Consider the following 14547-nt stretch of genomic DNA (forward strand, 5'->3'; position numbering starts at 1 on the left):
TCCCGTTGATCCTAAAAGAGGCTGAAAAAAACCAGGGAGCACCTTTCTAGCCCCATTTTGCAGATGGGAAGACTGAGGCCAAGGGCCACAGGGCTGCGATGGAGCAGATGCTTTGCAGGGTCCAACAGCGAGCGCGGGTTCCCTGACGGTGTTTCAGCAAAGCGAAACATGGACATATGGAAAAGTTCTGGGGCTAACGGGATTTCAAAGCGGGGCTTGCAGCCCGGTGCAGGGGCTGCCTGAGGGCTCTGCTGGCCAGGCCCAGCTGCTGCCATGGGAGAGAGCAGCCACTGGCACAGCCCAGCTGTGCGGGGCCGTGTCTGGGGGTCTCCATCTGAGCACGTCTCCGACGGTTGGATCCAGATGCAGGACACGGAGGCTGGGATGGGGAGGATGCAGGAGAGCATCACCAGGGCTTTTCCTAAGTGGGTTTCATGTCATCACAGGGATCAGTCCCTTAGATTTTTTTTTAATTCCACACCAAGAAGCTACAGAGCAGTTAAATCAGTCAAGTGTCCTTCAAACCGGGAGCGATGCCAGTGTGGGCAGAGCAGCCCTTCCAGCACTCAGTGCCGTGCAGGCCCTGGGCAGGCAGCCGGGGTGATGGTATGGGTGAGAGCATCACCCCACCTTCCCCCCGGGCTCTGCAGAGCTCAGTGGCACAGAGCAGGCAGGCAGCGAGGCCCCCAGCTGGGACCAGCTCCTGTGGCCCTGCCCCGGGGGCTGCAGGCAGGCTCCTGCTCCGGCTCATCCTGCACTGCCCAGGGATGCACAGCAGCAGGATGGATGCTGTTTAAACCTGCCCAGCCCCGAGTACCCCAAATCCCTGGGGCTCCGGAGAGCAGGGATGCTCGGGGCGGGGGGGGGGGGGCAATGCTGGGTGATGGCAGGGGGTTGCCAAGGGGTGCTGGAGAGATGCAGGGGCTGTGCCAAGGGATGCCAAGGGGATGGCCAGGGAGATGTTGGGGGAATGCTGCGGAGATGCCAAGGGATCCTGGAGGGATGCTGGAGCCATGCCAAGAGATGCCAGGGGGGTGTTAGGGTAATGTCAGGGGCTGCTGGAGGGATGCTGAGGCCAATGTGAAGGGATGCTGAGGGATGGCCAGGGGTGCCAAGTGATGCTGGGGCATGCCAGAGGGATGCTGAGGTGATGTCGGAGGGATGCCAGGGGTTGCTGGAGGGATGCTGAGGCCATGTCAAAGGATGCTGAGGGATGCCAAGGGATGCCAGGTGATGCCGGGACATGCCAGAGGGATGCCGGGGGATGCTGGGGCCAGGCCAAGGGATGCCGGGGGTGATGCCGGGGGGATGCGGGGGATGCCCGGGGCCAGGCTCGCCCCAAGGCCCCCCTCACCCTGCAGAGCCCGCCAGGGTGCGCGGCCCCGGACTACATTTCCCATGGCCGCCGCGGCCGGGGGCGGTGCGGGGCGGTGCGGCGCGGAGCGGGGGGCGCGGAGCGCGGCGGGGCCCGCGCAGGCGGAGGCGCGGAGCCGCGCAGGGGCGGCGGGCCCGCTCGGCCCGGCTCGGCTCGGCACGGCTCGGCCCGGCCTGGCTGCGCGCCGGGCGAGGATGCGGGAGGGGCGGCCCGCGGCCCCCCGCTGCCCGCCCGCGCTGCCTGCCCTGCCCGCCCTGCCCGCGCTGCCCGCGCTGCCCGCCCTGCCCGCGTAAGGGGCGCCCGCGCCGCCGCCACCATGAAGAAGCAATTCAACCGCATGCGCCAGCTCGCCAACCAGACCGTGGGCAGGTAGGGATGGGGATGGGCCCTGCCTGCGCCCTGCCTGCATCCCGCCTGCCCCACTGACCCTGCCCCCTGCCCGCCCCACCGCCCCGATCCCGCACCCTGCCTGCCCCACTGACCCTGACCCTGCCTGCCCCCTGTCTGCTTCACCGCCCCCATCCCGTACCCTGCCTGCATCCTGCCTGCATCCCGCCTGCCCCACTGCCCCTGCTGGCTTCACCGCCCCCATCCCATACCCTGCCTGCATCCTGCCTGCATCCTGCCTGCCCCACTGCCCCTGCTGGCTTCACCGCCCCCATCCCATACCCTGCCTGCATCCTGCCTGCATCCCGCCTGCCCCACTGCCCCTCCTGGCTTCACCGCCCCCATCCCATACCCTTCCTGCCCCTGCCTGCTTCACTTCCCCCACCCCATACCCTACCAGCCCCCTGCCTGCCCCACTGACCCTACACCCTGCCTGCTGCACTGCCCAAATCCAGCACCTTGCCTGCTCCCTGCCTGCCCCACAGCTCTAATCCCGTGCACTACCTGTGGCCTGCCTGCCCCACTGCCCCTGCTCTGTGCCTGCTCCCTAGCCTGACCCCTGTTTGCCCCACTGCCCCTAATTCCACACTTTGCCTGATCCCCTGCCTGCTACCTGCCTGTGCCCTGCCACCCCACCGCCCCTACCTGCCCCCTGCTCTGCTGCCTGCCTCACTGCCCCTGATCCTGTACTTTGTCTGCACCCTGCCTGCCCCACTGCCCTTGCCCCCTGCCCATCCCCTGCCCAGCCTGGCTGCTTCCTGCCAGCCCCACTGCTCCTCCTCCTTGCCTGCACCCTGCCTGCTCCCTGCCCTCTTTCTATTGCTCCTGTTCCTGCCCACCCTACTGCCCCTGCTCCCCAGCTGGCAGCCCGCCTGCCCCACTGCCAGTGCTCCCAGTCCTCAACCTTCCAGCTCCTTGCATGCCCCTTGCCCTGCTGTCCGTATCCTGCCTGCACCCTGACCGCCCCCCTGCCCGCAGCATGCCCCCCAGACTGCTCCCTGCCTGCCCCAGTGCTGCACCCTACCTGCCCCACTGCTCCAGCGCCCACACCTCCCCTCCCTCCTGCCTGTTCCCTGCCTCCTCCCCTGCCTGCAGCCCAGCCTGCACCCTGCCTGCCTGTTAACCCTTGCTTGGCGTGTCGCGCCCCCCCCCCCCCCCCGCCCCTGCATGCACACTGCCCCCCTCGCCTCTGACCCACACCCTGCCCCCTTTATCCCCTGCTTCCCTGCCCTCACCCTGCCTGCCCCACTGCCCCTGCCCATTCCCCATGTCCCAGGGCTGGGCCACAGGGACACCCACTGTCTGGGCACCCCAGCCCTGGTGCTGTGGGGTGCCCCACTGGCCTGCTCCCCCAGCACCAAACACCAAACACAGGTGGCCCCAGCTGGCTGGGGGCAGGGGGGCACACTGGGGTGCAGGTGGAGGGGCCATGCCTGCGGGGATGCCCGTGTGCGTGGATGCTCGGCCAGGCCCGAGGTTTGGTGGTGGCTGTTGTGTAATTCCCAGAGATTTTGCAGCTGCGGGGGGGGGGGGGGGGGGGGGCGGGGGCCGCAGGCAGAATTTATTTTTTCCTTCCCAGTGCGGCACTGGGGCAGCAGCATTGGCATGGCCGAGGTGTCAGGCTCCGCATCCCCTCCCAGAACCAAGGGCTCGGACCTCCGCTGGCATCCCCTGCATCCCCCCTTGCCGTGCCACCCATGGCAACTGGGGACACTTCGCTGGCTCTGGGTCCTGGGCTGGGCTGGAGGTGGCTGGTGGCAGCAGCTCCTGTGCTCGGTGCCACCTGGGCCACGGTGCTGTCACACGGCCGGCCCCAGCGTCTGGGCACAGGGCTGGGATGGCAGCAGGGCATGGCTGGGGCGGTGCGGGAGCGCGGTGCTGGAGCGCGGTGTGGGAGTGCAGTGCGGGAGAGGGGTAGCAGGAACGTGGTGCAAGAATATGATGTGGGAACGCAGTGTGGGAGTGTGGTGCAGGAACATGGCGCGGGAATGTGGTGTGGGAGCGAGCATAGCAAAACTGTGCGGGAGCATGGTGGCGGGAATGCAATGCAAGAATGTGGTGCAGGAACGCGGTTTTGGAGCATGCTGCAGGAATCTGGTGTGGGAGTGCGGTGTGAGAACCTGGTGGAGGAGTGTGGTGTGGGAACATGGCACAGGAGCGCACTGCAAGAACACGGTGTGGGAACACGGTGTGGGAACACAGTGCAGGAGCGCGGTGCAGGAGTGTGGTACAGGAATGCAGTGCAGGAACGCGGTGCGGGAGTGCGGAGGGTGGTGTGGGAGCATTGTATAGGGAACATGGCACAGGGAACGCGGTGTGGGAATGCGGTGCGGGAGTGCTGGGAGACTGGTGCTTGCCTTCCTTGGAGGAGTGGCAGGAGGCTGTTTTGGGAACAGAGCGTGTGATTTTGTCCTTGCATCTGCATTGAGCCAGGTTTGCTCTCCAGACACACCGAGGCGGTTTGACACGTCTCCCACCCGTGGCTGGGGGTCTGCAGGGGAGGGCTGCCCCCACATCCCGCCACCACTGCGTGGGAGATGTGAGCCGGGCACCGCACGCTCGCCTGGCTTCAAAATGGTGCCACCGACAAGGCGAGCATCCTCCTTCCCACATCCCCTGGGAGCGCGGGGGCCGTGCTGGGCTCCATGCAGTGCCCGACTGGGGAGCGGCAACAGCGGCCGCGGGGCTGGGAGCCACTAAACCCCTAATCCTCTTAGGGGCTCGCTGTGACGCCGGCTCGTGACGGGCAGCTGGGAGGCTCCATCAGTATCCTGGCATGTCTGCTGCCTGCGGAGCTGCGTGCGCTGCCAGGCTTCTCGGGCTGGGTTTAATGTGGGGGTACATGGGCATCTCTCTGCTCAGCACTGGGGTCTCTGCAGGGCTCATTCTCTTCCTCAGCCTGGCTCTGCTGGTCCCTATCTCGAGTGCGAGCCCATGTTTTATCTCTCTTCCCCACTGCAGAGCCCTGAGCAGCCCTCTCCAGACAGCGGGAAATAGGGAATGATGGATGGAAATAGAGAATAATAGATGGAAATAGGGCATAATTAGTGGAAATAAGGAATAATAAAAAGAAATAGGGAATAATAAATGGAAATAGGGAATAATAATGGAAACCTGGTGTTTTGTCTCCCCTGGGAGCGGCTTGCCAGGGTACATGTGCCATAACCCTCCAGGGTCTGAGGGGTGTCCCCTCCTGCTCATCATCAAACCCCAGTGGGCCACCATCACCCTGCAGTGCCAGACCCCCGAGTCCAGGGCTGGGGACCAACTGGGCGGGATGCTGTCCCAGAGCTGGGGTCTGAGGTTGGCCCATGGGGGAAAGTGGGGGTGTTGGAGACAGTTTGCATGGGATGGTGGTGGTGGCATCCAGCTGGTGTCACTCCTCCCAGCAGCACCTGGCCCAAGTGATCTGACTGCCTGCCGGGGTGGCTGCGCTCCTGGGGTGCTGGGCCAGGGCGGTGTCCCACAGGACCAGGGGACAGTGGGGACATCTCCTCAGCCACCCTGCGGGGGGTGCAGGGGGAGGTGCAGGGCAGGGTGGCTTTTCCTGCTTTTGGTGGTGCGGCTTCCTTGGAAAGAGGCAGCCAGCAGCTGCCAGGAGTGCCCTGGCAGGGGATGGGCAGGGAGCGGGCAGGGGACAGGCAGGAGCAGCCCTTGTCCCTGTGAGGTGGCTGCAGCTGGCACTGGTGTGGCTGTCAGCAGCCAAGGGACAGGGCTCACCTGGAGCAGGCGGGGGTGGGTCAGGGTCAGGGTCAAGGTTAGTGTCAAGGTCTGGATAAGGGTCAGGGTCAAGGTGAGGGTCAGGGTCAGGGTGAGATGAGGGTGCTGAGTGCGTTTCCTTACCTTTCCAAATCCGGTCTGCAGCTCCATTTCCCAGGCGCTGCCACATTCCTCCGCTGCTCCCCTTGCGATGCTGCGGGTGAGCGGGGACCTCCTGGGTGCCCAGGGAGAGCAGCAGCACCCACAGGCACTGAGGGGCCAGCTGGAGCACGGCGCGCTCTGCTGTGCCCTCAGCACGTTGTTTTTTGGGTTTTTTTTTAAATTATTTTATTTAGGTCATCTCAGTAGATAGAAAGAACTGGGGATGCTCATCCCAGCGCAGCCCCACGCTTGGTACCTGACCTTTGGGAGAATTACTGCATCCAGTCTGTAAGGGGCCATAATATGTATCTCCATGGGGTGGAAAAAGGGAAGAGAAATCAGTAAGTGACTGTAAAACATTCTGAAGATGCTTTCTGCAAAGCACTTTTATTTTTATTTATTTATCCATTTCATTGGTGGCTGTGCTGGTAGGACCTTGCGCCCTGACTTCGAGGTTGTGGGACGACGGGCACGAGCGTGCCGCAGCACTCACTCCAGCAGCTGAAACAGCCCCGTGAATTTTCCAGAACTGGCTCGATACGGGTTCTCTTCCATCAGGAATAACGCGGGCGCTTGCAGCCATGTGCAGAATGGCCTGGCTGAGTCCCCAGATGGCACATGGGCGATGGGAGGACACCGGGGAGGACAGTGTTAGCTTGGGGGATTGGTTTTTTTCCTCCTGGTCCTTTCTGAGCATCCCAAGATGTGTCCCCCATCCCAGGGGACAGTGGTGGCATTTAGGGCTGGATGTCACTTAGGTGGCTCTCAGGGCAGATGCTTTCCAAGCACCAGGCTGTCTGCATGTAAATATAAAGCCTTTAAACACCGAGGTTTTATTCTTTGCACAGCACGAATATTCTGCAAGAAACAAGGACATTTTATTCTGCTTGTATGAAATAAGGACAGAGGGAATAAAAGCACCACCTGGGATTTTTCCAATGGGATTTACAGGAAGGAACAACATGCTTTAAATAGCTGGGTTCTATGTCTGCGCTTTGGGGTGCCAGTGGCTCACTGTCGGCAGACACCCCCAGGCTCTTTTGGCTTTGCCAAGTGATGCCGCGCCCCTCGGATGGTGCCAGCAGCATCCCCGCAGCCCTGGGGATATTTTTATCCTCCTCGCAAGGCGGCAGCGCTGACAAACTGAAATATTCATGTCGTGGGCTGAAGGTTTCGTCCCCGCGGCCAGCAGCGTCAGGGCCCTGTGCTTTGCAGGGGTTTCTCCACGATTTTCTAATCAGGACCAAAAGCATGGTCAGGGTGCGACCCCGGGGGGGTTCTTTGCCGGGGATGTGCTGGTAGCAAGGAGCAAAGGGCCCCATGCACCCCGTACCGAAGGGATGCTGATGCAGAGAGCTTGCATCTGGGAAATGGGCAGGAGACGAAGAAAAAAGGATTTTCTGCCTTTAAAACTGTCCCCCATTTTGCTTTGATTCCTTTGATTTCCCAGCGGTGGGCAGAAGGATGGAGGAAAGCTGGACCAGCCTTCCCTGCCTGTTTCATCCCACTTTTCCAGCCTGGTTCGGCCAAAAGTGGGCGAGCTGCCAGGGGCTGAGCCCTGGCACCGGGCCAGCTGGGTGGGCATTGCTGCCCTTAGCTGTAGGTCTGGGACACGGGGACCGTCACTCTGCATCACCCGCCGGGGCAGGATGAGCCCAGGATGCGCTGGAGGAGGCGCTGGTGGGTCCGTCTCACCGTGTCTCGCTGGATGTTGCAGCTCAGAGTCGGCTCCCTGGGGAATTTGAGCAGCGATTTGAGGATATAAATATTTGATGTTTCATTTCTTGTCTGCTAAAAAGGCACGAGGAAAAATCCGCAGCTCCGTTTGGCCTTGGCTGGATCCTGGTTATGAGCCATTGGGCTGTGTGTCCCGGGGGATGCGGTGGCAAGGAGAGCTCAGACAGCGGCAGAAGCTGGGGACGGCGCAGTCCTTGGACCAGCATCCAGCCTGGACTGTGATGCCCAGCGCTCCCAGGGGTTGCATGGACAAGACCTGAGGGTCTTTCTCCTCCCTCCGGCACACGCGACAGATGCTCAGCACCTTATCCAAGTTGCACGGCTGAACCTCACCTGACCAACTTCACCTCTGAGCTTTGGGGTCTTGAGGACCTTGAATTTTCCGGCGGATACTAGCCCCCAGGCACGTGCAGCGGCACCGGAGGGAGATGCGGGCAGAACCAGGACCGGGATGGAGCCAGGCACCACCCCTGAGCCCACGAGGGATGGCAGGGCAGACCCATCGTGGGAGTTAGCGCTTCAAGCACGGGATGGCCTTGGCTGGGTTTTTGTGCCTCCCTCTGCCTGCGCTCGACCATGAAGCTATTTTTAGGCTGGAGCAAACAGAAATCAGGGGAACCGGCTGGCATCAGTAATTAATAGCAATGAAATATTTACGGGCATATTGTAGCGAGAGGGTGGCAAGGAACAGGGGTGGAAGGGGTATTTGTGGCAGGAGGTGTAGGCAAGGGGGTCCTCAGGCATCGTGGACATGCTCTGCCTTGGAGACGCATCCTCACTCCTGCCCGTCCCCATGCTGGGTGAAGCGCCGCCGCCAGCCAGACGTGATGGTTTTCCCATTCAGAGAGAAAACTGCTGTGAAATCCCTGTCATGCTTTGCATTTTGCTTGCTCAGGGTCATATCCGAGGCTGGGGGCTCCTTGTCTTGGGGGTTTGAGCATCAGAGGGGGACAGTGGTGGGAATGCGAGGCAGGCACTGGTGATGGACAGTCCAGCCAGATGGAGATGTTTGGCATCAGGAGATGCTCCAGGCGAGCACTGGCTTTGCTGTAGCTCCCCAGGTCAAGACATTGGAAGCTCATGTAGTATTTATCTGGAAATCAACCTAATTTGCTTGATCAGTGTTGATTTCTGCTGGCAGCAATTAGTTTTTGCAGAAGCTAATGCCGGACTGAATTGTAGCTGCATCCCCTGCTCGTTTGCATTTAACTCTCCATATTAATTGCCCCTTTTCTCCCAGCTGTTTGTTGGGACACGGGTGTCTGGGTGCTGACTGAGGCTGAGGATTGCCTGGATTTGTGCTGAGAAAAACAGCTCCAGGCTGGAAATCCGGAGGGGAAGGGGAGGAGCAGGCTTTTATTTGCCTAAAGGAAAGATGAAAGAAAGTGTTGAAAGCTGGTGATGCTGTCTGCCTCTCCAAGGCATGCTCCTGAGGATGTGTGTAGCTCATAAGGTGTGAAGTTTTGGGGGACTAGGGACCAGCCAGGGCAATTGTGGGGGTCCCTGCACCCCTCTCTTCGGTGCTTTTGTTTGCTAAGGCCACTTTGTATGAGCAAAACCCACTGTCTCCAGTTCCCCAGGGCAGGTTTTGTCCCAGCACAGGAGCCCTGGCTGCACCCACCTTGCAGGACATGGGGATGGAAATACCCATGTGAAGAGAATCAGCCCAAAGCTGATACTGGCTTAAACTGGTGCACAGAGCTGTTTTGCTGGTGCCACCAGTTGCCTGCTCTGACAGTTGGGCCATGGGATGCTCCAGCCACCAGACCGCTCCTTCCAGGGCTCTGCTGCACGTCAGACCCTTGAGCATTGTCCATGGGTCTGGGGTTATGGGGTAAACACAGACAGGCCCCAAACCCCGCCAGGATGTAAGGAAGGGGGGGCTGAGGTAGCTCCCCCAGGACATGGGAGCCTGTGTCCTTATGCCCCCCTGCCAAGGGAGCTCTGGCACCCCCAGGAATTCCTTCGAGAGTGATGATGATTTGGGAAGGAGATGGGTTTGTGCAGGCAGGAGCTCAGCTGCCTCCCACGTGCAGCTGGAGCAGCACAGGCAGGTCCAGGGGTCTCCTGGGCTTGGGGCAGCCATCCCTGCCATGGCACAGGCTGAATCCAGGGGTCTGTGCGACCCCTTGGGCAGCTTCATCCCTGCTCGGCTCTGGCTGCTTGTACAGAGCCAGCAACAGGGCAAGGAGGAGACTGGGGGTGCCAGGAAGGGCTGGGGGTGCTGGGGGATGCATGGGGGGTGCAGGGGAGGGGCTGCAGGGTGTCAAGAGGTGCTGGGGGATGCTGGGGATGAGCTGGGAGGATGCCAGGAGAGGCTGAGGGATGCTGGGGATTGCCTGGGAGGTGCTGGGGAGGAACTGAGGAGTGCTGGGGATGGATTGAAGGGGTGCTGGGGATGGACTGGGGTTGCCTGGAGGGGCTGGGGATGCCAAGAGGAGCTGGGGGATTCCTTGGATGGGAGCAAGATGCCAGACTGGAACAGTGGGAGCATCTCTGCTGGAGCCAGACACATTTCCCAGCATCGGTCACATCCAGACTGGTTCCTCTTAACACTGTTAATGGGTTGCTGTCATGCTGTGGTTTTGGAAACACCTTTGGGGTTTGGGCTCCGAAGTCCCATGTGGTCTGAATTAAGTGCTTGAGAGCAAACCAGGACCTGGGGCTCCTGAATCCCAGGGGATTCCAGTGAGCAGTTCTTCCCAGGGATGGGAAGCCAAGGTGAGAGAGCTGGGGGGTGGCACAGGGACCCACACCTGTCCTTAAGTGGGATGCTGACTGGATATGGTATGGGGAGGGAGAAGAAGGCACAAACCCCAAAGGTTTGTTGAAGAGGAAGGGCTGAGCAGAGATGCGCAGGGCTGAGCACCCTGAAGATGCTTTGCGAAGATGCTCGGGGAGATGCTGCCATCCCACCCCTAGAAAAAGCAGCAGGATATTTCTTGATCCCCGCTGGGTGCCCTGGGGAAATCCCTAGGTACCAGGGAGATGGCACTGGGGTCTCCTTGAGCATCTCTGAGTATCAGCAAGGGCTTAGCACCCAAAAATTCCCCCCCCCCAGGCAGGATGGAGCCCAGGTTGTGCAGGAGAGTCTCCATCTCCCCGGCTGCTCCCTGGCACGGCATGTGTTTTCCCACCAAGCATTGCTTGCTGCAGGTTCACAGGATGGCTCATAAGACTGTATAAGCTCCTGTAAAATCATATTAACTTTAGGCTGAGACTCCAGAAACATAACGGATATAATGGGATTTTTCCTGGTGGCATTAGCAGCATGGAGCTGTAATGCAATGCAATGTCAGTGGAGTATGATGATGTTGGGTTTTAGTCTTTACAAGTAAAATGGCCATGTGAAGCGGCTTAGGCTGGGCTTTCTGTGAGTTTGGAGGTGCTGCTTGGTTTTTGCACTCCTGAATATGATTTGCACGTTCTGGAATGCTGCTGGTGGTAGCAAGTACGGAGGCAAGGGGAATTATTTGTATTTTTTTGGTGCACTCTGGAAAATTAATAGGAAGCCTTAGGTGGGATGGCAGGACGTCAGCAGAGCCACATTGTCAGCAGGACTGTGCATATGTACAGGAGCAGGATCTGTCCCACTTGCAGCTGCTGAACCTTATTTCGATGGTTGCTGCCCCGGTACATCTGCAGTGCCGGGCTCTCCCGTGGGAGCTACTTGCCATGGCTGCTGGTGACATCACCCATAGGCAGGAGAGTTGCCCCCTGTGCTTTGGCTTTGCAAAAACATCCCGTGGCAGCTTCTGGGGCCATGCTCCACCCCATTCTGCAAGACAGGGTGCGGGAGCAGGGTGATGCCTGGCTCTGGGTGCAGGTGCTCAGCACTGACAGGACGTGGTGCCCGGCTCCTGCTGCCACAAGCAACACCACTCTGCTGCAGCTCTACCACATGTCTGTGCCACCACTGGTGGCTGCAGTGTGTCCCTGGGGCCATGCAGAGACCCCCATCCCCATCACAAGCAGGAGGGGAGGACGAAGCATCCCAGCTCCCAAGGATGCCAAAACCAGATGGGGAACCTCATGCCCCAGCAGCGTGCCCATTGCTCTGCCATGTCTCCAGGCAGCTGTCAAGGGGCTCCAACAGCCTCTTTGCTTAATCCTGTCTACAAAACCCAGCAAATCTTTTCCCTGAACCCCTCCTTTTTAAAACCAAATCTGTTGCTGGCAGGGTCCCCAACCTGCTTAAGCATCCTGGGATGTGGCAGGGCTGGCACAGGTGTGCTGGGGCTGTGGGATGCTCTCCATTAAAGCCACTGAGGTTTCTTACACTGAGTATATGCTGAAAAGCAGAACAAAGCCAGATTTTTGTTCTCCTGTTTGAAATGTCATTTTTCTACTTCCCCCAAATGCACATCAGAGTGTAGCACATGTGGGTTTCTGGCTGCTGGGCCATGGGGTGTGCAAAACCCATCCATCGGCTCGGCTGGAAAGAGGAGGAAGTGTGCTAAACCCATCACTTTTTGGGGAGCATTTTTCCAAAGGTGCAATGAGAGGAGAGACTTATTTATGCCTTAAAGTTGTGAATGATTTCTGAGTGCAGAGTGAGCAGCCGGGATGTGTGCCGGTGGTGCCTGCACGTGGGTGTGCGATGCTCGCCTGCATCCCTGCCACCTCCTTCTTCAGGATGCTAAATACATCCTGAACTGGGGTGAGGAAGCAGGGATGGTTGTTTGTCTGTGCTGGTGGGTATTTGCTCTTTTCTTCACCATTTGTGTTAAGTCTGTAGCGTTTCCAACCCCGGCCATAGATGATAACAAAGGTGATTTGCAGGAGAGGAGGAGAACCTGAGCAGCCCTTGCTCCTGGGCAGCCAGCGCATCGCTTGCCATTCACAGAGATATTGCAACACATTCATTTAAATCGCTGCTTTCAAAAGTCAAAATAAGTAGGAGGTGGGTTTTTTCATTTTTAAACCCAACTTGAATCAGACACTGTGTCACAGCACTATCAAACTAGTAGCCTGCAACAAGCCTTTTACCATCCCATACCGAGTTAACTTCAATAAGTAGTCGGCACACCTTGCCCCAGCAGTCACCGATCCCTCACAAGGTTTCAAAGGTTCATCTACTGTTTGTGCTGTTTCTTCAACCTCTTCAGGCCAGTCCCTCTGCTTCTCGCCTCTGCTGTATCCTTCTCCTTGTCTCTTCTACCACCAGGGCACTTGCTCTCCTCCCTCTGCTTCTTCCAGGTCTCTCTTAGCTGTTCCTCTTCCATCCCCCTTAGAGCTATTTAACTACTCTCAGGAACCAGCCACAGCTGCACCTTATCCACGTCAGCCAACCCACCGCCCCTGAAGCCAGCCCACAGCTGTATGTTATCAATGTTAATTAACCCAGCTTCATTCCTCTACAACACTGGGACAACTTTCATACACAAACCAGATTTAATGCAGTTAATTTAGGCTTTTTAAACGTCCTTGGACGTGGTGTATTTGTGGATGAGCCCATAGACCACCCTGTTCTGGCTGGTGCTGCTGCTGTGCTGGACTTGCTCATTGAACCTTGCTCTCCCAGTGCTTACTCCTTATTTCCACTTTTTCAATACTTCACTCAGTCTCTCAAAGCTGAGAAAGCAGCTTGAATAGCAGAAAGCAACCAGGGTGCAGGCAATAAAGCAATGTTTTTAGGAAGGATGAGAGCACTGAGCTTGCATTGTTTATTAAAAAAACCTTTTGGGACTAATGGGCTAAATCACAGCTGCCCAAATGCATCTTGACTGAGGTCATTTTTTGAAGAGAGATGATGCACTGAAGTTGTAAAAAACCCCTAAGAAAATGAACAAATGATCCAGAGTGTGATAGTTTAAATAAGCCTGAGCAGATCTGGTGAGGGACAGCCACAGGGGCTTTGCGGGCAGGGATGCTGCAGATCTGTGCATGGCTGAGGAGGGTCTTGCAGTGAGTTCGTGTCTCCTTCTGCATCCTTAGTGCTCCTCGCTAGCGAAGACAGCAGATGACACGAGCTCTGGAGCGGTAAATCCAGCTCTGACGAGCAGCGGGAGGGTTATGGTGAAGCCCCAGGCAGCAGCTGCCGCCACAGATTCAGTCGGCTGTGTCGGACCGAAAGGCTCAGTCGTGCGGATGGGTTGTGTCCTTGAAATCCGCGGGGCTGAGGGTGTGCCAGAGCCCGGCACGGCCCAGGGAGCTGCTTTCGTGTGTAGACACACACCTCCCTCTGCGGAACTGCCCACATCCTCCTGGGAATTCAGCATCCCTGTTTTGCTGGAGATAATGGGAAAATAAGGGGGAGATTGGGGTGGACCATGAATTGGTGTGGGACGTGGCATGCTCACAGTGAGCTGTGAAGATGCCTTTGCTTATTTAGGAGATGAGGTGATGGCTGGCGGGACCAGAGAACTTTAAATCACCAGCTGCATTCCGATGGGAAAGTACATTCAGCTGTGCCCGGTACTGCGGCGTGCAGCCTGGGCGCTGCCGCCTGCGCTGGAGCCTTCGCCAACACTTCATGTTCTTTCTTGTCTTGCAGGGCTGAGAAGACAGAGGTTTTGAGTGAAGATCTCCTGCAGGTGAGGTCCTCTGCAGCTGGTCCGACCCATGCCCGGGGTGCCCATGGGTGCCCAGCCACCCACCCGTGGGTGCTGGATGCGGCAGCAGCTCCATGCCACTCGGTGCCGCGGTGTCCCGCAGCAATGAGAGGGGCTGGGAGGAGGAGGAGGGGGTTGGGAGCGTGGGAAGCGGCACTATCTCCCTCCCACATGCCCTCCCAGCCCGCTCCCAGCCTGGTTTTCGGGTCAGCTGGAATCGGATCCAATCTTGTCTCCACCAGGATGGCAACCTGATACACCGGCCAGATTGCAGGTGCCTGCATCTCCCTCTCTGATGCAAAACCTGCCCTGGGGACTGGACATGTGACAGCAGGGGACAGTCCCCAAAGCTGAGGGGTTGGGCTTTCCCTGAAGTTGAGGAGTTGGGAGACTTCAGCAAAACAGCTTGAGCCAAAAACCTCACATCGTGCCTTGGAGCATCGGCTGTGATGCTCGGGTCACAATCTCTCAGGGACATCTCATCTTGGTGCTCTTTGGTCCGGGAGCAGGGCTTTCTGCCCCCCAGGGAAGGGGGCAACTGAGCAGGTGCCAGCAAAGGGATGTGTATTCACAAATCCATCACTGAATTCGTGAGGTTTCTAACTCACATTCTCTAAATCATCACCTGTAACT

The 14547-nt window shown here is 58.7% G+C and overlaps 1 protein-coding gene across 4 annotated transcripts in view; it reads left to right on the top strand.

The window, feature by feature from the left end:
* The first annotated feature begins 1469 nt into the window (after window positions 1-1469).
* The window catches only part of ARHGAP44 (Rho GTPase activating protein 44), a 30960-nt gene continuing 17882 nt past the window's right edge, over window positions 1470-14547 (top strand). For all 4 annotated transcript variants that reach the window (XM_055797866.1, XM_055797867.1, XM_055797868.1 and 1 more), the window contains exons 1-2: window positions 1470-1744; window positions 13857-13896. In XM_055797866.1, the coding sequence (XP_055653841.1) occupies window positions 1692-1744; window positions 13857-13896 (93 nt within the window). In that variant the 5' untranslated portion in view covers window positions 1470-1691. The remainder of the gene's footprint in view (window positions 1745-13856; window positions 13897-14547) is intronic.

This window comes from Falco peregrinus, chromosome 2 (genome assembly GCF_023634155.1).
Source record: "Falco peregrinus isolate bFalPer1 chromosome 2, bFalPer1.pri, whole genome shotgun sequence".
Classification (NCBI taxonomy): Eukaryota; Metazoa; Chordata; class Aves; order Falconiformes; family Falconidae; genus Falco; species Falco peregrinus.